At 42.0% G+C, this 27716-nt stretch overlaps 1 protein-coding gene across 2 annotated transcripts in view; it reads right to left on the bottom strand.

Annotated features, from left to right (window-relative positions):
• AIG1 (androgen induced 1) overlaps positions 1-27716 on the bottom strand; it is a 168582-nt gene that overhangs the window by 16691 nt on the left and 124175 nt on the right. Inside the window, exons 4-6 of one of the 2 annotated variants that reach the window (XM_033938233.1) lie at positions 16869-16984; positions 10165-10328; positions 9733-9783 (exon numbers count right to left, since the gene is read on the bottom strand). In XM_033938233.1, coding sequence (XP_033794124.1) covers positions 9733-9783; positions 10165-10328; positions 16869-16984 — 331 coding nt within the window. The remainder of the gene's footprint in view (positions 1-9732; positions 9784-10164; positions 10329-16868; positions 16985-27716) is intronic. The other variant, XM_033938234.1, reaches the window with a different exon arrangement.

Below are 27716 nucleotides of genomic sequence, written 5' to 3'. Positions count from 1 at the left end.
TACTCTCTCCTCTAAAGTCAGGGGCAGGACCACGGCAGAGGAAACGTGCTAGAGACCAACGGCAGCCTGCTACGTTTACTCTGCAGGCTGCCGTAATTAACTTTCAACTGTGATAGGTCCAGAGGGAATAATGGAGGACGCTGAGGGGGAAGCGTGTCATCTGAGCAAGACAGCCAGGTGCTCACCTAAATTAGTTGGGCAGAACGCCCGGCTAAAAGATGCTAAAAACACTAGGGAGAAGACTGGCTCAGCGATCTACCGGCATTGCCTTTGCGATCGACCGGTAGATCGCGATCGATGTTTTGGGCACCTCTGCTATAAATGATACCTGAGAGGGTGGTGGATGCGTGGAATGACTTCTCTGAAGAGGTGGTAAAGGCAAAAGCAGTGATGGAGTTGAAAAATGTGCAGGATAGATACAATGAATCCTTGAATTAAAAGAGTCTAGTATCAACACAAAACTCTTCAGATCAAGAACTATAACTTAATTTATGGTTTGCAGGAGTGGTGCTTAAATGACAGCCCCAGCAGTGAAACCGATGCCAGTCAGACTTCTACGATCCAGTATGTGGCAAGACAAATTGAGAGAGGTTGGAGTTAGCTTGGACAGCGACTCCAGTGGTGCTAATGCCAGGCTGATTTCTAAGGCCTGTGTCTCATGTGCGGTAATATGGATCAGGCCAGTATGTGGGTCCAATATGTGGGTCAGGCCAGTATGGATGGGTCCCTTGGACAGCGACTCCAGCGGTGGGGCAGTGTGGCCGAAGCAAGGCTGACTTCTAAGGCTTGTATCTCATGTGCGGTAATATGGATCAGGAGCAAGAATGCACATTTCTACCACATTCATTTAGTCAGAGACTAGGTCTTGCCTATCTCAGGTGAGAGAGGAAAAATATCTTATAGTGGAACTTAGCAAGTAAAATGAATAAATTACTGGATTATTGGTTTAACATTGTCTCAAAAATGAATGTGACTGTTACTAAGTATAGATCAGTCCAAAGTGGGTATATACAGTATACGTGCTTAATATTTAGGCATGAGCATTTATGCAAACTATATACTGGTGTATTATTGACTAATTGCTGCAGATATACATGTGGCTTACAATATTCTATGCTATGCATGTACGTTTGATCCCAATCCGTGTTCCACCAAATATTTGCCCATATGTATCCCCCTTGAAAATTAGCGCTATGTAAGTTAAGTGGGTATTTGCAGAATAGTGAACATGTAGTTTTGGCATTTACACATGTATGTATAGGTATGCATATACAGTCATGAGAAAAATTTAGGACACCCCATGAAATATTTAGTTCTTTCTTAAGAAATGTTCACGTATCGATGCCAAATCTTTTTTTTTTTTATTTATCTCTGGAAAAGAAAGTGATGTAATTGCAGGTAAACAACAAACATTTTCCTTGATTTACTCATGAAACAAAAGATATCCACAAAAATATGTATTCTAACTGTGGGGTGAAATGTGAGCAATCAGACTTCTTGATTGAGAAGGCAGGCCAAAACACTTTTGGCAAAAAGTATGAAACTATGTGTAAAGAAATCCCTGCTTCGATAATTTTGAGGAATGGCTCCCTGCAACAGAGTGTTTGTAATTCCGAGACCCGTCTCGCTGAAGCAATCACCACCAAGAACACTGATAGGTCCAGTAGGGAAGCTTCCTGCAAAGGCTCTTATGGAGCCTTGCTGAGCCCTTGAAGGCCCAAATTAAGATTCCAGGAGGGGAAGGGTAGCATCACTGGAGGATGCAGCCGAAGAGCCCCCTTTAAACATCTTGTCATATCCTGGTGAGAGGCCTCAGAAACTTTCTCCCCTCAAGCTTTGAAGCATGAAAGACCTGCTACCTATACTTTCAGAGAACCAACTGCCAGACCCTTTTCAAGTCCTGCTTGCAAAAATGCCAGGATCACTGATATTGGAGCTCTTAAACAGCTCTACGTAGTCCTTGGCACACCAGTGATGAAAAATCTTCCAGGCCCTAGCTTAAGCCACAACTGTTGAAGGCTTCTTTGCTCTAAGAATAGTGATGACCACCTCTGAATAACCTCTTCTTAATAGGGCTACCTGCTCTAGAGCCATGCTGTAAGCCCATAGTGTTCTGGATTCTCTATGGGACCTAGATCTTAAGACAAGATCCATATGGACCAGTAATCGGAGATTCTTGTTCTTCTGCAAACAAATCAAGCCTGCGGGCCCAATCTAGCACCACTAGAACAACCAAACATAGAAACATAGAAATAGATGGCAGATAAGGGCCCACGGCCCATCTAGTCTGCCCACCTTAATGTCCCTCCCCTACCTTTGCCCTGTGAATAGATCCCATGTGCCGATCCCATTTGGCCTTAAAATCAGGCACACTGCTGGCCTCAATCACCTGTAGTGGAAGACTATTCCAGCGATCAACCACTCTTTCAGTGAAAAAGAATTTCCTGGTGTCACCTCGTAGTTTCCCGCCCCTGATTTTCAACGGATGCCCTCTTGTTGTCGTGGGACCCTTGAAAAAGAAGATATCTTCCTCCGCCTCGATGCGGCCCGTAAGATACTTGAACGTCTCGATCATGTCCCCCCTCTCTCTGCGCTCCTCGAGCGAGTATAGCTGTAATTTGTCAAGCCGTTTTTCGTATGGTAGATCCTTGAGTCCCGAGACCATCCGGGTGGCCATTCTTTGCACCGACTCCAGTCTCAGCACATCCTTGCGATAATGTGGCCTCCAGAATTGCACACAGTATTCCAGGTGGGGCCTCACCATGGATCTATACAATGGTATAATGACTTCCGCCTTACGACTGACGAAACCCCTTCGTATGCAGCCCATGATTTGTCTTGCCTTGGACGAAGCCTGCTCCACTTGATTGGCAGACTTCATGTCCTCACTGACGATTACCCCCAAGTCTCGTTCTGCTACCGTTTTTGCTAGGATCTCGCCATTAAGGGTATAAGACTTGCATGGATTCTGGCTGCCCAGGTGCATAACTTTGCATTTTTTGGCATTGAAGTTGAGTTGCCATGTCCTAGACCAGGGGTCTGCAACCTTTAAGACATAAAGAGCCACTTGGACCCGTTTTCGAAAAGAAAAAAAAACTTGGAGCCGCAAAACCATTATAAAACAAATCTAACACTGCATATATTGTTTCTTATCTTAATGCTATATACAGGATCACTAAATTGAAAATAAAATCATTTTTCCTACCTTTGCTATTTGGTGATTTCATGAGTCTCTGGTTGCACTTTCTTCTTCTGACTGTGCATCCAATCTTTCTTCCTTTCTTTCAGCCTCCTGTATGTTTCCTCTCCTCCAGACCTCATTCTCTCCCCCAACTTTTTCTTTCTGTCTCCCTGTTCCCCCTTCTTTCTGTCTCCGTGCCGTTCCCCAAGCCACTCGTTTGCTGCCACCGCAATCGGGGAACAGCCCCCAAGCCACCGCCGTCCCAAGCTTTCCCTGCAGAAGTGTTGCGCTGACCAGCATTCCGCTCCCTGACGTCAATTCTGACGTAGGAGAGGAAGTTCCGGGCCAACAAGGCATTTCTCCTCATTCCATCCAGCCTGAGCCCCATCCCTCCTTGATCCAGCATTTCCCTTCTGTGTCTGTCAGAATTACCATTCCACCTATTTTCCAGCATCACCCTTCTTTGTGTCCATCTCACCTATATCCCTATCTCACCACTTTTTCAGAATCTTCATTTGTCTCTGTCCTTGTCTTTACCCCATGTTCACCATTTGCCCTTTCAATGTCTTTATCTCCCCCCCACCACACACTTTTCCCTTTTTCCAGTATTCTCTCCCCCCCCCCCCCCCCCCCCCATTCCCCCCCCCTTATTTTTTTTATTTTTCACCTCCTCTTCATGTCCCTCTGTATCTCTATCCTTATTCAGTAGGTCCTGCTTACTCTTTCTCTTCTTTGTGTCACTATCTCCATTTTCAGCTTTCCCCCCTTTTCCTTTGTTACTGCACCCTGTAGCCAGAATCTTTACACCCTCCCTCCACTCCGGCCCAGCCCAGTATGAAAATTTCCTTTTGTTTCCCTCCCCTCTCTCTTTCTCTCTCTCTTCTCCTCCCTCACCCACGAGTCCTGCATCTGGCCCTCTCCCTTCTACCTGCTTCCGGCCACATCCCCTGCTCCGCGGCTCTCTTCAGCAACTCGTCAGCAGCAGTGATCAAGACAAGCTGCCGACATCGAGGCCTTCCCTCTACGAGTCCCGCCTTTGTGGAAAAAGGAAGTTGAAACAAGCGGGACTCGCAGAGGGTAGGCCCCGACGTCAGAAGCTTGTGTCGATTGCTGCTGCTGAGTTGCCGAAGAGAGCCGCGGAGCAGGGGATGTGGCCGGAAGCAGGTAGAAGGGAGAGGGAGATAGGAAGGCTGTAGATCTCCGGAGCATGACACCGACCCCGGCCAGGATGATTTCTTTTCAGGCACCTTACAAGTCCAGCGTTGCGACGGGAAATAGCCATGCTGAGCAGTGAGCTCAGCACTACACAGATGAAAGCCTTGCTTGCTGATTGGTCTGGCGGCACGGCGGGGCGGGGCCGCCGGACCAATCAGCAAGCAAGGCTTTCATCTGTGTATGTGCTGAGCTCACTTCTCAGCATGGCTATTTCCCGCGCGACGCCGGACTTACCGGAGCCGCAGCAAAGGTGGAAAAGAGCCGCATGCGGCTCTGGAGCCGCGGGTTGCCGACCCCCGTCCTAGACCATCGCTCCAGTAGGAGTAGGTCGTGCATCATGTTGTCGGGCACTGAATCTTCGTCTGTTGTGCATTTGCCCACTACATTACTCAGTTTGGCGTCATCGGCGAATAATGTTATTTTACCTCGAAGCCCTTCTGCCAAGTCTCTTATAAAGATGTTGAATAGGATTGGGCCCAAGACTGAGCCCTGTGGTACTCCACTAATCACCTCCGTCATTTCGGAGGGGGTGCCGTTCACCACCACCCTTTGGAGCCTACCTCCAAGCCAGCTCCCAACCCATTTCGTCAATGTGTTACCTAATCCTATAGAACTCATCTTGCTCAGTAACCTGCGGTGTGGTACGCTATCGAATGCTTTGCTAAAGTCCAGGTACACGATGTCCAGGGACTCCCCAATATCCAGCTTCCCCGTTACCCAGTCAAAGAAGCTGATCAGGTTGGATTGGCAGGATCTCCCCTTAGTAAATCCATGTTGTCGGGGATCCCGTAGATTCTCCTCATCCAGGATCTTATCTAATTGGTGTTTGATTAGAGTTTCCATTAGTTTGCTCACTATCGATGTTAGACTCACTGGTCTGTAGTTTGCTGTCTCCATCTTTGAGCCTTTCTTGTGGAGTGGAATGACGTTAGCCGTCCTCCAGTCCAACGGGACGCTGCCTGTACTAAGGGAGAGGTTGAAGAGCGTGGACAGTGGCTCCCCAAGACATCACTCAGCTCCCTAAGCACCCTGGGTGCAGTTGTCCGGCCCCATTGCCTTGCTAACCTTGAGCCTTGACAGCTCACCGTAGACACTGCTGGGCGTAAACTCAAAGTTACTAAACGGGTCAACTGAGCCAACCCTTGTCTGTAGCTGAGGGCCGAGCCCTGGCGCTTCTCGGGTGAAGACTGAGCAGAAGTATTCATTTAATAGTTGGGCTTTTTCCGAATCTTTTCCACATAGTCTCCGTCTGGTTTCCTAAGACGTACAATCCCGCCTGAGTTTTTTCTTCTATCACTGATATACCTGAAGAAGGATTTATCTCCCTTCTGGATGTTCTTTGCTAGAGACTCCTCCATGAGGAATTTAGCCTCCCTGACTGCTGTTTTGACGGCTTTTGATTTGGCCAGGTAGTCTGCTCTAGAGTCCTGCTTCCCTGATTGTTTGTAAGAGATGAATGCTTTTTTCTTCTCCTTGATCAGGTCTGAGATCTCCGCAGTAAACCACTGTGGCTTATTGTTCCTTCGCCATTTACTTACTGATTTTACATAGCGGTTTGTTGCTTCTTGTATGGTTGCTTTCAAAGTCGACCACATGTCTTCCACGTTATCGGTTTCTTCTTGGCTTTGTAGCGCCTGGTGAACGAAGTCTCCCATTTCTTTGAAATTTGTGTCCTTGAATTTGAGGACTTTGGTTAGTGTAGTAGATTTAGTGAAACCTTTCCTGATATTGAACCATACCATGTTGTGGTCACTGGAGGCCAATGTGTCGCCCACCGAGACCTCTGTGACACTTTCTCCATTGGTAAGTATCAGGTCCAGTATTGCCTGATCCCTTGTCGGTTCCAACACCAGTTGCCTGAGGCTTGCTCCTTTCATAGAGTTTAATAGCCTCCTGCTGCTGCCGGAAGCAGAGGTAAGTGTAACCCAATCCACATCAGGCATGTTGAAGTCACCTAGCAATACTGTGTCCCCACGCAAGGTGATATTTTCTATATCTTCGATTATTTCCATATCCTGGTCATCCTGTTGTCTTGGGGGTCTGTAAATTACGCCAAGATACAAGCATTTGTCCTTCCCTCTGGCCAAATTAACCCAAAGGGATTCCCCAGTATACTGGACATCTGAGATTCTCGTGACCTTAATGTCATCTTTAGTATATAATGCTACACCCCCTCCCTTCCTACCGTCTCTGTCCCGGCGAAGCAAGTTGTAACCCAGTATGACCATGTCCCACCCGTGGGTGTCTGTGAGCCAGGTTTCGGATATCGCCACCACATCCAGGTTGGCATTCCTTATTTCTGTTTCCAACATTTGCAATCTGGCAAATGACTTGACTTATAATGGGACTGGTTTATAACCCAAATAGGACCATATATTTTGGATACAACCTGTTTATTGATTATAGACTTGGTATTTTGTACATCATTGCTGCAGTTTTCTTTTTTGTTTGCTGTTTGACGTATCACTGCACTTCTGTTGGACTTTTTGCTTGTGTTTGCCTTATGTTATTGTAAACCGCTGAGGTGTAAACGGGCTAAAAATTTTTTTAAATAAATAAGAGCCTGTAGTTTGTCGCTCAGAATCTGGATGCCCTCTCCAGGCACCTAGCTGCCAAATCCTTGATCCCTCAAAAGGAAGCTGAATTTAAGGCTGTATCATTCTCGGATGATGTCCAGCACTCATCGATCCGAACTGATCCGTGCCCATGCCTCCTAAAATTCTGACTCCTATCTGTGGGACTTCTTGGAAGCAGTGATGGAATGCAGTCCAGAGGATTGTGTATGCCTGAGGGTGTCAAATCTCTGATGGGACCTCTGACACACATTCTGGGCAGAGGGTCCTCCAAAATACTGTTGGAATCATCTAAAGGCACAAAAATTATTCCGATTGGATCCTCTGGAATTCCGAGGTCTACCGTCCAGAAGCGTTTTTGGCTGATGGATCGGTCAACACTGGTCATAAAGTCATCCAGGCTCTTTCTGAATAGCATCTGTCCCTTAAAGGGAAGATGGCCTTAGAAGCTGAATCTCTCATCCACTGTTTAATCCAGAGCATTCTGCGAGTGGAGATGAAATAAGCCGAGACTTTGCTTAGGACTTGAATGATGTCATACAAGGCATCTGCCACGTAGTCAATCCCCGCTAGGGGCACATTTCATTGCCTGTGCCGGAAAGTCAATGGACTCTGGTATGACAGGCTCATGCAATGAAAGAGGCCACTGAGGCCACCCTAAGCCCCAAGGCCAGGGCTTCAAACTGACACTTAAGGTCAACATCAGACTTGAGCATCCTTCAATACAACACCCCCCCCCCCTCAATAGGAAGGGAGGTATGCTTGGTGGCTTGAGCTAACAGCAAGTTCACCTTAGGTTGGAAAATTAACTGCTTAAAACTCAGGAGCCATGGGATTCAGAGGCCCTCCTAGGCTTCCCAATGCTCCATAATTAAAGCAATAAGGTCTGGATTTGATGGAAAGCACTCATAATTGAGCACTGTATTGCCATTACCTGAAGTGGCTCCAGACTCAGTTCCCTCAGCACTTCTGAAATAAGCTTTAGTAACGCAGACACTTTAAAGAGGAGGCACACTGTCAGATCTTCCCCTTGCTCAAGAGAAACTGTCAGTTCCTGGAATCCAGCCTCAGCCTGTGACTTTGAATCCCGCAGGATAGAGGTCTCACTATGAGACAGTAATGGCATGGAATACGACCTCCAGTTTCCCCTAACAGCATTGGACTAGTCCTCTGGCTCTTCTTCAGCCACTTCTGCTGGCAAAAGCACAATGGGAGAATCTACATCACCCTGCACTGCCCCCAGAGTCCCCTCAGCCAAGGAAGGAGACCCCTGACAGTTTAAATAGGCTTTCCATAAAAGCTTACAAAATATGGGGTAAATCCCTGATGAAGGACCCCTGAGGAGTTCATTCGGGGATCACTCTGTCTTTTCTTGGGCTCCAGTGTCCATGTTTTAGGATATGCTGGGTTCACCCTCACTCCTTCCAGGGTTCCAGAGGACTTCTTTTTCCCCAAGAAGAGGCCTTTTATGATCCCCACAACCACCTAACTGGTGCTAAACCTGCAGCTCCTGCCCTTCCCTCATGTGCCCCACAGCACGTTGCTCCAACTGAAGAGGTATAACAACTTCTCTGTGGCTGCTAACAACAGGGCAGATATTCTCCTGCCGAAACTCTAAGCAGAGTGAAACGGGGTCGCTCCGTTAAGGGTTTTTTGACTAATGATAGCTTGCAAGTGGCTGACTTGCTAAGACATGTTCTAAAAACGGGCAGCTGCTAGCCCTTGAAGTCTTTTTCCCCTAGGCTAAAAATCGCAAGGGAAAGTTTACCATGGTTAAAGATCAAAGCTGAATTTTCAGGAAGATGTTTCCACACTACCATTAATTTTTTAGGGTTATTTGTCTGTGACAAGATTTTTATAGGAAGATTGATTATTTAAAATCTAAATACACAACATTTAGCGGTTCCGTAACTAAAGCACAGGATGTATGTGCGCCGCTGGTCCCGCCACTTTAAACTGGTAATGTTACCGCTGTGAGGGGAGTATGGGGGGAAGCCCCCAGTACATGTAGAAGTCCTCACGCTCCCATTGGGGGGGTGGGGTGGGGTTGGAGGGGTTAACCCCTAAGTACACTGAAAACTTCCATTTTCTGTTCAGTTTTCGGAGTTTGGGAGTTTTTTCAGTGTAGTGTGGTGTGTGGGGGGGGGGAAGGGGGGTCTGCTCCACACATCCCTCACAGCGCTAACATTACAACTTTAAAAGCGGTGGAACCGGCGGCACGCATTCATCCTGCATGCGATTGTCGGCACGTCTTTGTCAGAGCGCTTTTGTCCTGCGCTCAATTGACGGGTCACCCATCTGGTTCCTTAACTAGCACACTCCCTCTATCCAATTCTCTGGTCACCCAGTCAAAGAAATTGATCTAATTTGTCTGACAATACCTACCTCTAGTGAATCCATGTTGCCTTGGGTTCTGTAATCCACAGGATTCCAGAAACATCATTATTCTATGTTTTAAAAGAATTTCTATTAATTTATTTATCCCAGAAGTCAGAATTATTGGCCTGTAGTTCCCTACTTCTTCCTTACTACCACTTTTGTGGAGAGGGATCACATCCACTTTTCGTCCAGTCCTATGGTAACCCACTCTCGACTCTAGAGAAGCATTGAAAGAAGGTCAGCCAGGCGGAACTGTCAGAACTTCCCTAATTTCTTTCAGCATCCTCAGATGTACACCATCTGGCCAAATCGCTTTGTCCATCTTTAATTTAGCTAACTCCTCACATACACAATTCTCTGAAAATCAATCAGGGTCTACCACACCTCTATCACTATTTGCGTTTGTCTTCTGCGGTCCTGCTTCTGGTGCTTCAGCTGTGAACATAGAACAGAAATATCTGTTAAGTAACTAAGCTTTATCTTTATCAGCTTCTACAGATTTTTCACTTTCATCTTTGAATCTCACAATGCCAGTTTTGCCCTTCTTCCTATCACTAATATATCTAAAAAAAATGTTTTGTCCCCCTCCCCCCCTCCATTTTACTGTGTCGGTTATTTTTTTCTTCCAATGAAAATGTAAAGAATTAGAGTACAACTACAAACTACTATACAATGTGTTAAAATTTTCAGGCCTTTCATGAGAAAGAAAGAGAAAAAGAGATGAAGTGATATCTTACTTTTATGAATTTTAATGAACCAAAACAAATGTTATATGAAAAAAGATGAAATATTACTACTTCTGAAAGCAGTACTTACATTTCTGTGTGTCCCATATGTAGCTGTTCAGTATTTCTCCCACCATGAAGTAAATATTAATTATAATGGTAACCACCAGAAAGAAGGCTATTTTTGCTTCTGGACCAATGTAGTCCAAAACAGGATACACCCAAACCCCTGTTACATGGTGAACCCAGCATATCCTAAAACACAAGTAAAAGAACAGCTTTATTTTATTTTTTTTACAAATATGCTGCATAACATGGTTTATTCAGAGTATTATGGAGGTAACCTTAACAGGGGTCCAATGTGAGAAGTACAAAAAGACAATACAGATGATAATGTGCCTTTATAAAAGAAGCCACCAGAACCAGCCCTAACAGCATACAAATGTCAATGCAGATTTATGCCTACCCCCAAAAAGGTATAAATATACACTGTACATGTGCCCACATATTAAATTAAAAAAGCATATACATCACAGCTCCAGTTCTGCTTCCGTGAAACTCTTTCTGTGCACCCAATGCTTCTTCTAAGGGCTGAGTTGATGTGAGCAATAACTTTTTTTTTCGTGAGCCAAGGACTGAGTTGATGTGAGTAAAACCTTTCTGTTACACATGTGAACATTTCTTACAAACACACACTTATCTAACTATACTCTCAACCAAGTTCACAGCACAGTAAACATATAAAACATGAAAAAACAGCGGAGCTATTAAGAAAATACTTATATGGTTATCTTCACTTGAATTGGAACTACAAATGGAGACCACTAGATGAGCACCTCAAAAAAGCTTTTACCGTGAAAATTACCACGAGGGTAGGAAAAAAGCCTCAGATCCCCCCCTCCACCGAACCAACAGCTAAAGTTGTAAACAATTTGGAGTTGTAGCTTTAAAATTTGTGATTACATCATATACAGCTGTACCCAATCACAATTGGGAATTGGAAACCGGTGCATAAAGGTTAAATAGGCGGGGCATTTTCTACTTTCTGTGTTCGAGGAGCCACCATGTTTAATCTCGGAGCTTTAGTGAAAGTACATTGGGGCTTGCGTTTATCTGAGGAAGCGGAAAAGATCTTCTGTAGAAGCTAAGTACTTTAAATATTTTTATTTGTGTTTTGTAGGACTGACCACCTTTACATCCTGAGGCAGCTTATAATTAACGAAACGCTGGTCATCGTCGATGTGTGGCGTGCTTTTGTTTTCCACCATGATGATTTAAGCATTATAGTTGCTAATTTATCTTCCTGGCTAATTAATAGTAAAGTGGATACCTCTTTATTTGCATTGCACAAGGCTTTTTCTTAAGTGAAATATTTATTATATGAAGAGGTTTTTTATGCCAATGATTTAAATGTACCCCGATTAGCCTCCACTTGTTTACAACTTTAGTTGTTGGTTCAGTGGAGGGGGGGGATCTGAGGATTTTTCCTACCTCGTGGTAATTTTCACAGTAAAAGCTTTTTTGAGGTGCTCATCTAGAGGTCTCCATTTTTAGTTCCAATTCCAGTGAAGATAACTATATAAGTATTTTCTTAATAGCTCCGCTGGGTTTTCATGTTTTATATGTTTACTGTGCTGTGAAACTTGGTTGAGAGTGTAGTTAGATATTGTTTTCTTGAATGGGCTTGTGTTGGGTTGGCACACACACACATATATATAAATAAGAATTCCATTAGTTAATGTTCCTTATGCTTTCCCTATTTGTTTATGTGTAATTTAACTATAATTCCTTGAGATCTTGGATACCTTAGCTTGTAAAATCAAAAAAGTGAGAAAACTGCCTGATGTTTTCAACCACAAACTCCCCAAAAAGCAATGACATGGTTGTTTCCTTTTATTAAAAAAAAAAAAAAAAAATAAGATCAGGAAAAGAAAGCCTTACCGGGTCTGGTGCATATCACAAATCAGAATGCTACCATAACGGATCCCCACTACAAACATTAGTGAACACTCCTGTAGCATTTTATTTAACCAAACTCAAAAAATATTATATGTTCAAAAGGAAAGTGTGAATTACTAGACCGAAAGCAGACGATTCAAGACAAAGTTAGACGAGTTAGACAAGTTCCTGCTGAACCAGAACGTACGCAGGTAGGGCTAGTCTCAGTTAGGGCACTGGTCTTTGACCAGAAGGCCACTGCTTGAGCGGACTGCTGGGCACGAAGGACCACTGGTCTGACCCAGCAGCAGCAATTCTTATGTTCTTATGAGAGATCAAGCGAAATACTATGTCAGATGAGTGCTGGTTAAGGGACCTTGACCCAATTTTAGAAGACTGTGTTCGTGAGAAGTTAGCTAAACTAAAGGTAGACAAAGCGATGGGGCCAGTTGGCATGCTTCTGAGGGTACTGAAGGTACTCAGGGAGTTTCTGGCAGGCTGACATTTTCAAGAATTGGAAGTGGTCCCAGAGGACTGGAGAAGGGTGGATGTAGTCCCTCTCCACAAACGTGGAAGTAAGGAAAAGGTTGGGAACTACAAGTCAATTAGTCTTACCTCAGTGGAAGGTAAATGAATGGAAATGCTTTTAAAATCAGAAGGCAGAGAGGTTTCTGGAATCAAATGGATTGCAGGACCAGAGGCAGCATGGTTGTATTAACTTCTTTGACTGGATGACTAAACAGTTTGTTTAAGGGGGAGCACTAGATGTGTTGTACTTAGATTTCAGTAAAGCCTATGACACAGTTCTACATAGGAGATCAATAAACAAAGTGTCCTCGATCTGGACTGAAAAGTCACCAACTGGGTTGGAAACTCAGTAAGTGGAACTAAACAGAGATTGGTGGTAAATGGAGTTCACTTGGAAGAAAAGGATGCTACCAGTGGTGTACCGCAGGGATTGGTCCTTGGCCCAGCTCTTCAACATCTAGTGAATTAAATTTCAGAAGGGCTATTGGATAAGATTTGCTTTTTTTTTTGCAGAAAATACAAAAAACTTTAATAGCATAGACATCCCTGATTTCTGGACCAGACTTTTTAGCTTAACTAGATCCCTCCTCATGCTACTGTCAATGCCCCAGCCTAGGTGTTTGCCTAGTCATGTCTCCAGAGCATCCGGCAGGGGTAGGGCTGCTTTTCAGATCGGCTGTTTCCCAATGATTTGGATCTCTCCACCTCCCAAGTGACACAGGACAGAGTCCTTCAGCAAGCTGTTCTCAAAACAACACTCTTTTATTTAATCCAGGGTGATAAGATGCAACAGGGGATCCTTATCTCTTCATAAGAGAGCTTGTAGACAAATAAAAACAAACAAAAAAAAAACCCACTGAAAATCTTTTTCTCTAATTCCGCTCCCCTGAGCCACAATGAAATTGAAGTATAGAAAGTTCTTGGTTCAGCTAGATTCGTGAACCTCCTTCTGTCAGTTCCAAAAAAAATAAGCAGTATTTTGCTCTTCTTTTAAAACACAAGCTCCAAATATTTCCATATTTCATTTTTATTCTAGGCTTCAGCACTGCTGTTAGCTTCAGTTCCTTAATAAAGTTCAGTTTTTTTTTAAAAAAACAACCAAAACTTTACCTTCTCACTGTCAGCAAGGTATAAACAAAAAAAAGGAAGAATGGGAGAACTCTACCCAATTCCTGCATTAATCAGGCCTTCCCCAAAGTTAAAACTAGTTCCTTAGGATAGTTTAGTCTTAAATTTAGGGATTTGGCTGCCAAGATGATTACTCTCTGAACAATCCCTCCCAGTAAAAACACACATCCAAACTGTTTTCTCTTCCAGCAGGGTTTAAAAACACAATTACCCAAGCAATCAGCTCTTCTAGCACTGCTCAGAAACTACATACAGAAAATTTTTAAACCAGTCACTTATCTGACTTGTGTCTCATTTGTTATTCAAAATCCATAGGAAGATTGTAGGTCATCTTTCTCAACATTGCTCTGCCAGATTTTTGTTTCTCTCTCTGAGGTTTGAGTCTCTATGGGCTCAAACAGATCTAAAAAAATCCCACGCTGTCTTACCCGTTTCTCTCCCATATCTTCCTGACCAGTGGGGGGGGGGGTCCCCCTTTTCAGCCAGGGTCCCCCTTTTCAGCCAGTTCACCTCCCACTTTCATGAATTCCTCAGTCTCTAGGAAATATTTCTTCACTCAGAGGGTGGTGGACACCTGGAATGTGCTTCCGGAGGTTGTGATAGGACATAGTACATTAAGGGGATTCAAAGAGGGATTGGACAAGTTCCTGAAGGATATGGGGATTAAGGGATATAGATAGAGGTAGAGATAGGATCATGAAAGGGTATAGATAGAAGAAAAATGGGGATTAAAGGGTTTTAGACAAAGGATCACTTACAGGTCACGGACCTGATGTGCCGCCGCGGGAGCGGACTGCTGGGCGCAATGGACCCCTGGTCTGACCCGGCAGAGGCAACTTCTTATGTTCTTATGTTCTATTGGTGGGTTTTGATGCCCTTTATTTTGTTCCCAAAGGGAGATTAGTTCAGGTTGGCTCTCAGGGGATTTCTTGATTCCATGGCAAGAGATTTCTCTCATCTCTTGTACTACAGGACCTAAGTCTGCCTTTTTCTTGGTTCCTCCAGGATCCTAGAGTCTCCTTGGTTAAAACTGTCCTATCTTTATGCACTTACCTGACTTTGAGCAGCAATCCTGGCTGATATCCTTCTTTCAATTGATTCCGAAAAGGTTTTGTTTTCTGGACTGGGAAATAATTTCATGCTCCCTCCCCTCTATCCCAGCTAGGCACTACTTTCTCAGCCCTTTCCTTCCAAGAAGATGAGGTCACTGGATCACACTATCCACACCAAGATTTAGTGCTAATAGCAGTAGTGGTAGTAATAAATGAAGGGTCATATACCTGGGCTACAGAAACTCAAAGGAGAAGTACCATTTAGGACAAGGTGTCAAACTCAGGACCGCGGGCCAAATTTGGCCTGCGATTTGGCCCGCCATTCCTTCCCTCCCTCCATCCCAGCTTCCCGGTCTCATCTTCAAAGCAGCCTCCAGAGGATCACCGGTAGCAATCCTTGCAGGTTGCTATCGACCTCTGCAGCACATTCCCTCTGTCGCGATCCCTTATTTCAGAGAAGGCCAAGGCAGCCTGCTAGGTTCGCTACAGCCGACTGGTGATCCTCTGCAGGCTGCTTTGAAGATGAGACCGGGAAGCCAGGAGGGAAGGAATGGCAGGCTAAATCTCGAAGGTGAGACCGGGAAGAAGAAGGGGGGAAACATGCAGGCCTTTGGGGTGGGGGGTGGGCCCTGGTGTAGAAGTAGAGGGAGAGAGGAATATAATTAACCAACATTGTAAACCAAGAAATTACATATGTAGGAATGTTACAAAAAATGTATGAAGGAACAGGATCAAGCAAACATTTTTTGTGACCAAATTTAGCACAAAGTTTCAGAAGTTGGCATTCTGTTATTGTACTGAAATTGTGCCAATATCTATCAATTGGAATCTCATTAGAGGACTTTTCATTACAAGGTAGATTAAATGGCACTAACATGTTAGAAAATGATGACCTTATTTTTAAAATTTTGTCATTAAAAAAAGTAGCTAATTCTTCTACAGAATGTTTAATAAATTTATCGGTCTGCTCTGATGCTGTTGTAATAGATTTCCATAATAGACATAAAGCCTTATTTTGATCTTTTGCTGTATTGATTTTGTTGCCATAATATATTTTCCTAGCTTTAATGATCTCACGATTATATTCCTTTATCGTCTTTCTCCAATTTATCTTGTCTATTTCTGCATCACTTTTTTTTCCACTTCCTTTCTAATTTTCTACACATCTGATAAGTTGACGATGGTACTGGGAATACCAAAGAGCTTTTTTCTTATAAGAAATCTCCTTCGTTTTAATAGGAGCTAATGATTCAAAAATCGATTCAGATTTTTTTGTCCAGATTTCTAAAGATCTATCCACATTAAATTCATAAGGAGAGTCAGGTAAATTTTGCATTAATTGTTGCCAAAAACTATCAGGATTAATTTTATTCCTTATCGTAATTGTTTCTTTCAAAGGGTCATTACAAATCTTAGACATAAAAATAGGAGCTCTAAAACAATCCAGGAAATGGTCCATCCACGGCTGCTTAAACCATTGTCCCAGCATGAAAATATTGGAGGATGGCGATACCAATTACAATTTTAGGCATACTCACCCATGTTTGGGACACACGCTGCAATTAATCATAAGGGAACCTTATTTCACACAGTCGTCTGTGGCGGATTGGGCAGTGTGATGGGGGCGGGTAGGCATAGAGGGAAAAGAAAGGAGAGCAGCATCCTCTTTACAACTGCATTTTTTAAATTTTTTGACAGAGTTTAAAAATGCTCTGGTAAAATATTTCCCTGCCCTTACTTTTGTTTTTTTGGGACTACCAAACAAAATTTGTACTAAAAAAGCAATTCAGTTTAAGAAATATCTACTACTTGTCATTGTCAGAGACAGGATCTTGGGCTACATGAACCTTAAGTCTTGTTCAGTTTGGTATTTCTTATGTTCTTGTGTTCTAAAGGTTAACATAATGTTGCTTTGGAAAGACCACTGCTTACATAGGATTGTTCAACAAATTCCTGTTATGTGAGGTTTTGGCATTTACTGTCTAAAAATATAAGCATCAGGGGAAATCAGACAAAGCTCAGGTCTTGGAGCTATTGAGGCACATTGTACAGATCTGGTAGTGATTATAACCTTAATGAAAAATGTGCCCAAATTTAGAGATGTAGAAGGTAAAGTGATATGAAAACACAGCATGCAGAAAGTCCTTACCATAATATATAGCCAACAGAGAAGGCACAAACTGCAGCAAGACCACTGCTCCTGCTGGGATACTGATGATGTGTTGTTCTCATCTCAATTAGTATAAAAGGCAACACTGTTGTATGCTAAAAAAAAACACACACACATAAAAATAAAGTAGGTAATATAATAATTTAACTACATTAAAGTTTCACAGGAAAAGAACAATCCCCCTCACTACAGTTTTAAAGGTCTCAGTTCTATGCTCTTGAAATTTACCTCATTTATTCTTTCCAACCCAACAGAATGCTGGAAAGAAATTGTACAGTATATACTGTACAATATTAAAAATGTCTGTCTGTTTGTTTGGAAGCAAAATAACTCTTTGAAAACCTAATTTGGTATCAAGAAAAAACTAAGGACCTGTTTTACAAAGCCGCGCTAGCGGCTGCAGCGTGGCAACAGCCCCGAAGCCCATAGAGATTTAAAGGGTTTCGGGGCTGTTGCCGTGCGGCAGCCACTAGCGTGGCTTTGTAAAACAGGCCCTAAGTTAATTACATATTCCAATCAATAAAGGAGAAACATGCAACAGGTATGTTTGTCTTCATAGGAAAAGGATGCATACTAGAAAATACTAATAAAGAATTCCTATCTGTTACTTTAGCGTACACTGTAGTCTCAAAATGATCTCCATTTATCTCCACCAGTACATCCAAAAAAGTAATATTCCGGGAATTATACTGACTGAATCTCAAAATTAATATCAGGGTGGCATGAATAAGATAAGTAGTTTTTGTTCCTTTTTTAGGAGCTGTGGATGTTGTTAGAAATTATGTTATATAGTAATGGTGGGTGAGACTGTTTACAACTCATACAAAATACAGCAATTAAACTCATCTACAAAATAGGTAAATTCGAACACGTCACCCCACTTCTTAAAGAGGCTCATTGGCTCCCTGTCACCCACCGTATAACCTATAAAATTATACTGCTCTCTTTTAAAATCAAACTCTCCCACTTGCCCTTATTTCTTGATAAATTATTAATACCTCAAAGTTCTCCCCGTTCCTTAAGATCTACTGACCAAAAACTCCTTTTCATTCCATCCTTAAAAGAATCCTACTATACTAGGAAAACTAATTTCGCTATAACTGCCCCTACATTATGGAATTCTCTCCCTCAATTTCTCCGCGATGAACTTCATTTACCAAAATTCAAGACTAATCTTAAAATCTTCCTATTTCAAGATGCCTTTGACAAATCTTAATCTCTAATTATATCTGTTTTTTAATTTTTTTTTAATTTATAAATTTCTTTTTAAGTGCAGTTTACCTGTAACTCTCAAAATTAACTTTTCTTCAGCGCGTATCACTTCTACCATGTATCCCCATTCCTCATGTTCTATCCCTTCCCTCTATCTCATTTCCTCTAATAATATGTAACTTTTCCCTTCCTCCCCACTTATCCTCACTTTCAGGTCTGTCAGTATATGTTATATATGTTTACTCTAATTATTCAAATACACCAAACTACTATTTCTTTCTAACCTATTTTAAATTTTATTGTTAACCGGTCAGATATTTGTTTTATGATCGGGATATTAAAAACTAATAAACTTGGAAACTTGAACAAGCAATGATGGTCTCTTTACACAGCTTCTTTGTGATATTTCACTGGGATATAGTTGTGGGTCTGAGAGTTCACTATTAAGCACGTATCATATTTTGTGTGGTCATTTTTTATATACAAAGAGATTTATAGATTGCTGATGGGTGACTAATCAAAGCATGAATTTAGAAAGACCATAAATTGATGGAGAGTATCCAAGGATCTCTTCCATAGGCAGATGAAACGAATCCAACTGAAAAAATGAAAAATGTTAATCCCATTTTTTCTCAAAAGTTGCCATGAACAAATTGACTACTGTGAGGACAAAAAATGTCCCCCCCGCCCTCATTACTACTCCAGAGCATTGTTCTCTAAGGCAGTGTATCACAAACTGTGTGCCATGGCACACTGGGGAGGAGGAGAGGCGCCGGCGCCAGTACCAGCTGACTGCCTACAGGACATGTCTCTCGCGAAGAGAGGCACGTCCTGTAGGCAATCAGCTGGCACCAGCGCCTCTCCTTCACTCCAGCCGGCCCTTTTCTTTGCAGGTATCCCCCCACTGCCAGTGCAGGGCCCGTTTAAAGGACCTTTGAGCATGTGTGGACGTCGACGTGACATCATCATGGCGATGTCGTGCACTTCCAGGTGTCTCGAGCCGAGGACACTATGTTTAGTGTGCCCCAGCTCGAGAAAGATTGCGAGACACTGCTCTAAGGATTGGCAGTGGGCGTGCAAAATTTTTCTAATGTGAGCAACAAGCTCTAAACACAGACAATTTTCCAGATTTGCAAGTATTTTGGTGAGTGACTATGTAAAATCTGTGAGCGATGCTCCTAGAATGTTATGCTCTGCTTAGAGCAGTGTATCGCAAACTGTTGCCTCCGATAAGAAGTTGCCTCCGCTGAGGCAGACCAGAGGTCCATCTTGCCCAGCGGTCCGCTCCCGCGGCGGCCCATCAGGCCCACTGCCTGAACAGTGGTCTCTGACTAATTTTATAATTTACCTCTAATCCTGTCCCTATAACCTTACCTCTACTCCTACCTGTACCCCTCAATCCCTTTGTCCTCCATGTACCTGTCCAGACCCTCTTTGAAGCCCTGTAGAGTGCTTCTGCCTATCACATCCTCCGGCAGCGCGTTCCATGCATCCACCACCCTCTGGGTGAAAAAGAACTTCCTGGCGTTTGTTCTGAACCTTTCCCCTTTCAATTTCTCTGAGTGCTCCCTTGTACTTGTGGAGGAAGAGAGATGCCTGCCAGCTGACTTGCCTACCCGGTACAGCGCCAGCGAAGATATGAAGACAGCCAAACAAGTGGAGAAAGCCTCATCCAAGGCTAGACAAATGCTGGGTTGCATCCGGAGAAGTTTTGTCAGCCGAAAGCCCAAAGTGGTAATGCCGCTGTACAGGTCGATGGTGAGACCACATCTGGAATACTGTATGCAATTTTGGAGGCCACACTATCAGAAGGATGTGCTGAGAATAGAATCGGTTCAACGGTTGATCACCAGGATGGTCTCAGGACTCAAGGATATCCCATATGAAGAACGTCTAGGTAAGTTGCAGCTATACTCTCTCGAGGAACGCAGAGAGAGGGGTGACATGATAGAGACGTTCAAATACGTTACTGGTCATATTGAGGTGGAAGAAGACATCTTTTTCCTTACAGCTAGGGCGACAAGAGGGCATCCGCTAAAAATCATGGGTGGGAGATTTCATAGTGACACTAGGAAGTACTTCTTCACCGAAAGGGTGGTTGACCGTTGGAATGATCTTCCACTTCAGGTAGTTGAGGCCAATAACGTGACTGACTTTAAGAACAAATGGGATCAACATGTGGGTTCACTTCAAAGAAGAACTTAGGGGGGAGGGTTATTTGAGTTGGCAGACTTGTTGGGCCCTTTTCTGCCGTCATATTCTATGTTTCTATGAATCACAGATTCGAACCAATTCGTTTTCTTAAAAAATTGGGCTTGCTAATTCGGTGACTAACCCTCCTCCCCGTACCTTCGGGCCTCCTAAAGCAGGAGCAGCAGCGCCCTTGCTATCCATCTACTGCTGCTGCTGCTCCTGCTTTAGGGGGTGATGGGGGAGGGTCAGTTGAGAAGTGCTGCATAGGCGCCAGCGCTGAGTACCCTCAGCTCCGTGGATTTGGGAGGCCCCCCCCCAAAGGCCAGCATGTTTCCCCCTTATCTCTAGCATCCTCTGGCTTCTCCCCATACCTCCTGGTCTCACCTTCAAAGCTAATTATAGCAGCCTGCAGAGGATCACCGGCACTGTTGCGATCCTAGCAGGTTGCCATTGGCCTCTGCAGCATGCTCCCTCTGCCCTCCTCTGAGGCAGGACCGTTGCAGAGGGAACGTGATGTGGAGGCCAACGGCAGCCTGCTAGGATCGCTACAGCACTGGCAATCCTCTGTAGGCTGCTGTAATTAGCTATGAAGATGAGACCGGGAGGCCGGGGGGGGGGGGGAAGCCGGAAGACGCTAAAGAGAAGGGGGAACATGTAGGCCTTCGGGGGGGGGGCTAGTGTTTCCTGACTAAACGATCGTACCGAGTCCATAGTGATAACAATCAATTCTCCAGCTGGGTAAACCCATGCGGAGTCCCACTCTGTTCAACATTTACCTAGCCTCGTTGGCGAACCTACTGCAAAAAATTAAAAATCAAATTTTACATCTATGCTGATTACATCACCATAATCCATCCTCTAACAAACCTGACTCCTGAGACAAAGAATCATCTAGCATCAACATTAAAGCAAATTGAGTCATGGATGACCGAGTTCAAACTGAAACTCAACTCTGAAAAAACAAAATTCTTCCTGGTGAGCCTGAATGACAAAATCAAAGATACTTCAATTTCCCTGAATGGACAGGACTTCCCTATCGCCGATTCCATAAAAATCCTGGGAGTGACGCTAGACCGTTACCTCACTCTAGATATTCACACAGAGTCACTGATTAAAAAAGGCTTCTCGACACTATGGAAACTTAGAACCATCAGAAAGTACTTCGACGCAGCATCCTTTCGCCTACTGGTACAATCCTCCATCTTAAGCCTGCTTGACTATTGTAACATCATCTATCTGGGGTCCCTCAAGAAAACCATTCAAAGACTCTGAATCATACAAAATTCAGCAGTGTGACTGATTTTCGGCATAAAAAAATGGGATCACATAACCCCCCTACTATCAAAAACTTCATTGGCTGCCCCTAGAAGCAAGAGTGCTGTTCAAATTTGCTTGCCTTTGTTTCAAATCTATTCTTGGTATGGCCCCCCCTATACCTGATCTCCCATTTTAAATTGGATTGTTCCACCAGGCCTACACGCAGAATACATATGTTCAGCCACCCTATAATAAAAACCTGCCGATACAAAAGATTCCTTGACAAAACTCTAGCCTTCCAAGCAAGTCAACAGAACGAATGGCTAGGCAACATCATCAAGCACTTCTCATCCTATCTTAACTTCAGAAAACTAGTTAAAACCAATTAGTTTAACCGATTTGTAACCAAGAACTCTTAAACCTTCCCCTGTACTCTTATCACATGTACTCGATATCCCTACATTGTGACTTTATGTAACTAAAGACTTCATTGTTATTTTTTTCACTAACTGTCCAGCTCTTGATGTAAACCGCCTCAAACTACTATGGCTTTGGCGGTATATAAAAATAAAATTATTATTATTATTAGAAGTACATGGAGAGAGGGTGGGAAGGAGGGTCCAAAGAGATATGCATATGTCGGATTGAGGGGGGGGGAAAGGAAAGAAAATTGTTGCAGGAGGAATGAGAATAATGAAAGAGAGAGAAATAGACATGGGTGGAGGAGAGGGAGAAATTGTGCATGGGGAGAGAGTATGTTTGGTTGGGTGTGGGAAGGATGGATGTCACTCGAGGGAAGAGGCAAGGAGAGAGAGAGAAAGCATGCAGAAGGCAGAAAGTGTTGGACTCATGGAGAGGGCAAGATAGATGGAGATGATAGAAAGAGGGAAGGAGAAATGTCACACTCGGGGGAAGGGGGGGAGGGCAGAGAGTGAAAAGTTGGACTCATGGAGAGAAGTTGGTTGGGGGAGGGAAGGAGGCCGGGAAGCAGCATGCAGGAGTAAGAGAGAAAGAAATGTTGGACTGGGAGGGGGGCCAGAAAAGAGGAAGGGAGAGAGAAATGTTACACTGGTGGGGGGGGGGGGGGGGGAAGTAGGAGAGATGACTAAAGGAAGGGAAATATACCAGATCAGAGAATGGAAGGGAAGGAGGGGAGTCTGGTAGAGCTATAGCAATAATAATAATAGTAATAATAGTAGAGAGAGATGGCAGATTATGGGAAGGAGAAGAGAGATGCCAGACTGGGAAGGGAGGAAAGGAAGGAGAGTGATGTTAGACTACTGGGGGAGAAGGAGGGAAGGAAAGAGATGTCAGACCATGGAAATAGGGAGGGAAGGAGAGAGAGAAGAGAGATAGGAAGGGAAGACATGGAAAAGTAGATTTTGAGAAGAAAGCAGAAAAATGGAAATATTGAATGTTAAATTAATGACAAAGATGGATGGAAACCAAACCAAAAAGGAAAAACCAAAAAGGAAAAACCAGAGGTCCAACTGTCTGCGGTTTCCACATTTAATTTTTCTTTCTCAGTTAGCCCATAAGCTTTTTTGTAATGCGTTTTGTCCTGGCTGCAATCAAAGTAATATAGTGCAATGGTGTTACATTTATATGTGTTGGTTTCAAAATTTATCGTAGTTTAATTTTAAAATTACTGCTGTTCAGAAAGTGATGACGTCTTAGGACTGTTTTATATATATTTATATTTTTAGATATATTTTTAGTTTTATTCTCTGTGTTATTTTGGGATGCTTTTGTAAAAATTGGGATTAGTAATGAGTAAATATATACAATTTCAAGAGCTAGTCTGTCTCTTATAATGGTAAATCCACATTTGTTGGTTTTAAAATTTTATTGTAGTTCTGTTTTAAATTCACTGCTGTTCAGAACATTATGACGTCTTATGACTGCTGTATATATAATTATGTTTTTATTTCCTGTTTTGTTCTCAGATATTTAATAAGAATGTTTATTTGTAATTTTAAATATCATTTAATGGTTGTATTTTATTGTTTTTTAAATTGTTTACTGTTTTTTAATTGTTTTATTTCTTATGATCATTGCTACTGTGTTTAAGTTTATTGATGTGGATCTGGGAGATTTAAGATGATTAACCAGCCACTGTTGATCTACTTCATTCCACACTATATGATTTATTCCTTTATTTTAACTTTTTTATTTCAACTCTGATATGATTATATTCTTAAGCTTACAAGTCTTTTTCTATGTCTCTTGATAGCTATTTGTCCAAGGCTATTCTTTTGATAACTTTTCCTTTTATCAAAAGTGGTATGTATTATATATTATACACTTATTTTCATCTTTTTATACACTTTTCAATTTTAGATAATCTCCCTTTTTTCTGTCTCTTTTTTTTTTTTTGGTTTATATATATCTTTCTGGATCTTTTATGGTTTAATATAATATACTGCTTTGGACTTCTTATGGTTTAATAGAATCTCTTACCAGACATATTCAAATTAATTATGGATATAAAATTTAAAATTCTTTTCTTCTTCTTTCTTCTCATCTTATTATTATCCTTTCTACGTTCTATTCTTTTATTGCACAAATTTGGACCACTATAATATTTGATTTATTTTTCTAAAATTATCCTTCTAAATATGTTGGTTTTAATATTGTACTTATACCTATTAGGACCCCTGATGAAGATTATACGAAACACGGACCGTGTTGGGTCCCTTGCCTGGTAAAAGGTTTTTAATCAATGATTTACTTGTTATAAATAAAGTCTGCCTGCATCATGTACTAAGTCTGCAGTTTTTGGATTGTTTGTTCAAAGATGGATGGAAGGCAGAAAGTGGAGAGAAAAACAGTTAATGGATAAGAAGGCACTGGAAACATAGTTAAAAGCACAGAAAAATAAAGTCACCAGACAACAAAGGTAGGGAAAATGATTTTATTTTCAATATAGTGAATGAAATGTGCCAGTTTTGAGAATTTATATTTGCTGTGTATATTGTGTGTATCACTTATAAAATAATATTGTTGACTTTTAAAACTAGACAAACCGGGCAACCAGAATTCATTAATAGACTCCTTATACCCCACTCCACCCATTGTACACTCCATTCATCTTACCAGAACTTACTTGCAATCCCATCATTAAGGGTTATTAATACTATGAGAAATTGCATTTTCTCTGTCACCGCACCCACATTATGGAACTAAGCGCTAGCTTATATTCGAGAAATTAATTCATTAGACACATTTAAATCAAGCTTAAAAACTATGCTCTTTGAGGATACTTTTGCAGCGCAACCGTACTTTTAAGGATGTTCTTTTAACCAAATAGTAGTTTTCTTCTGATCAGCCTTCCTGCTCAGAAAAATCTGCTGTGTCCACTCTACCTTTTGTTTTATCCTTATTTGTTCTTTCCTTTCAAAAATATTGCAGTTCTTCCCCCTCCTTTTTGTGCCAGTACAGTTGTATGTTTTAATGCTTAGTTGTTGTTGTCATTGCTGTTTTTGTTCTGTTTTTTAAAAAAATGATGTCATTTTAATATTTGATGTCTTTTTATTATTCTATCTTAATTGTCTTTACCCCTCTTAAATGTTTTATGAATGTTAGCCACTTTGAAAAGTCGGGATAACAAAATTCAAATAAACTTGATATTTGTTAGACTTAGGGGGAACTTAGCTTGAAGTAGTTGAGAAACACTGCTGTAGGCAATCAGCTGGCACCAGCCCCTCTCCTTTTTTCCGACCCTCTTATCTGCTGGCACCCCTACTGGCGTCTTAGGGCCCATCTGGAGGGCCTCTGAACATGTGTGGACGGAAACGTGATGATGTCACCATGCGCTTGATGTCATCATGACGACATCTGCACACTTCTGGGTGACTTGAGCCATGGCCACTACTTTTAGTGTGCCCCAGCTCGAGAAAGTTTGAGAGACACTGGCTTAGAGGGAGCATTACTGAAAAAAACAAATCTTCAATCAAAAAATAAATTTTGCATCATAGCTAGGTCACTTAAATCCACTAAAAAATCTGTTGCAACCAAATGTGGAATGGGAATGTTGGTTCAAAACATCCCATACTACCAACAGGGCTTCATTCTGAGGAATGGAGGTTTATAGAGCAGAGACATCCAAGGTGACTAATTATGCAATCTCTTCGAAAGCCATTTCCCACTGCTGAAGCTGTTGCAAAAAAAATGTGTGGTATCTTTCAGCAAAGATTTAACATTTAACAATCCCCACTGTAATCTCTCCAAAAGCCATTCTGTCTGACTGTCTTTCTTTTTTCTCTCCTTGCAACTGAAAAAGTATGGACATTTCTAATTCTGACACTTGTTATCAAATAGAAGAATGGGATTCCCCAACAATCTACACCTATATTATATCCCTCATCTTTTCCAAGCCTTTCTTCACAGGAGAACTATTCCATCACCCCGATTATTTTGATTACACCTTTTTAATTCCAATGCATCTTGTCTGAAATGAGGAAACCAGAATTGTACAATAGGCTCAGGGGGTGATTACACTAGAAATCAATACTAAAAGCTTTATGATATTCTCTAAAAAGAATAGTGACAAAATCAGAACAAATCAAAGCTGTATTTGAATTTTGATCATTACTGCATATTAAAGTTGAAAATTCCAGTCCCATTTTTATATTTACACATTAAAAAAAAATAATCTTGTTCCCCTGTTTTACATAAGCTATTTTTGCTTCCCAAAAGAGATCTATAAAAAAAGACAACTGATAAAGACCATACTACCTACCCAGCCTGACTATTCACCAACTAATAATACATAATAGCATCATTGATGACAGTAGATAAATACAATTATTGCAGGATAAAAACCAAATAGATTCAAAACTCAAACCACATACAAAAGTTGTTCAATTAAGGTCACTGACCAGCATTACATTTCAAACCCAGCTGCAAAATTGTTTGAGGGAGAAAAAAGCCTCATATTCATTTGGCAGGATATAACAAACTAAAACTTTAGGCTGCATTTCAGTATTATCATCGGCACAAAAACTCTCCCTCAACAACAACCCCAAGCTTAGAAATGAAGACTGCCAATCAGGTGCACAAACCAGGACTTATCTCAAAACGGGACCCTCTTCCTCTTCACCGTAACTTGGTCATCATCTCATCACTCCCAACAAAAGACCTTGTTTCGCCAACATCTTTGGCTGCTTCAGGGGAGAAATTTTCAAATTCAACACGCACGCCACCACATCCACAAGCAGTCTTGGGCAGCAGGACACCAAACTTTCGCAGTCAGAAATACTTCCAGTTTCATGATCCTCTGACGACTGTTTTGCCACCTCCCAATCATTCGGCATGCCAATAAAAATCCACTCAATTCTTTGATTTAGTCCTTGTGGCCATACAGTTTTTAATGAAAAATTCCAGCACTGTTCAAGGTGCAGTTTCTTTCTAACATCACCCCCTCTGTTGGGACACAGTTAGAGTCTAATACAATACATTTTAAATCCTAGAATCTATGCCCCGATCTCACAAAATTGCCCCAATGTGTCTACTGATGTTATGACGATGTTCCTATGAGACGTATGGTTACATTATGACGATATACAACATGTTTCTGCCTTTGTGATCTACATTCTTATATGTCCATGTCAGTTCTGCTACACTGGACAAACATCTCGTCCATTTAAGACTCATCTATTTGAACATCGTCATAATGCTGCCATGTGTAAACATTATCAACCATCCCGTTTTTCTAGCACAAGATAAGTTCTTTTGATTATTCTACTATTTATTGGGTTTTGCAGTGTTGGAGTATTTGTGAGATTGGTCTCCACTTATTTTATTATCTCTATTTGTTCACATTATTATTTTTTTAAGTGTTTTTTGCACTTTGCACCATTAATTATGCACCCTGGAAGATCCTATGATGTGTGCTGCATTGAGCCTAGTGTTCTTGCATGAGATAAGTATTGAACGCTTCGCGTTTATCTGACTTATGCAGCTCACACTGAGGACTTCCAAATTATAAAATTATTAATAATTACAATAATTTTATGAGTGGATCTTATACTTCAAATATCATCAAATGCAACAAATACAACATCAAAGCACATCAATAATGCATCAACTATTAAATATAATATACTTAATAAAAGACAGATTCCAATTTCAAAACCCCCCCACTTTATCTATATGTGTTTGAAC

Source organism: Geotrypetes seraphini, chromosome 3 (assembly GCF_902459505.1).
Source record: "Geotrypetes seraphini chromosome 3, aGeoSer1.1, whole genome shotgun sequence".
Lineage (NCBI taxonomy): Eukaryota > Metazoa > Chordata > Amphibia > Gymnophiona > Dermophiidae > Geotrypetes > Geotrypetes seraphini.
This window is presented reverse-complemented; position numbering and strand designations above follow the sequence as displayed.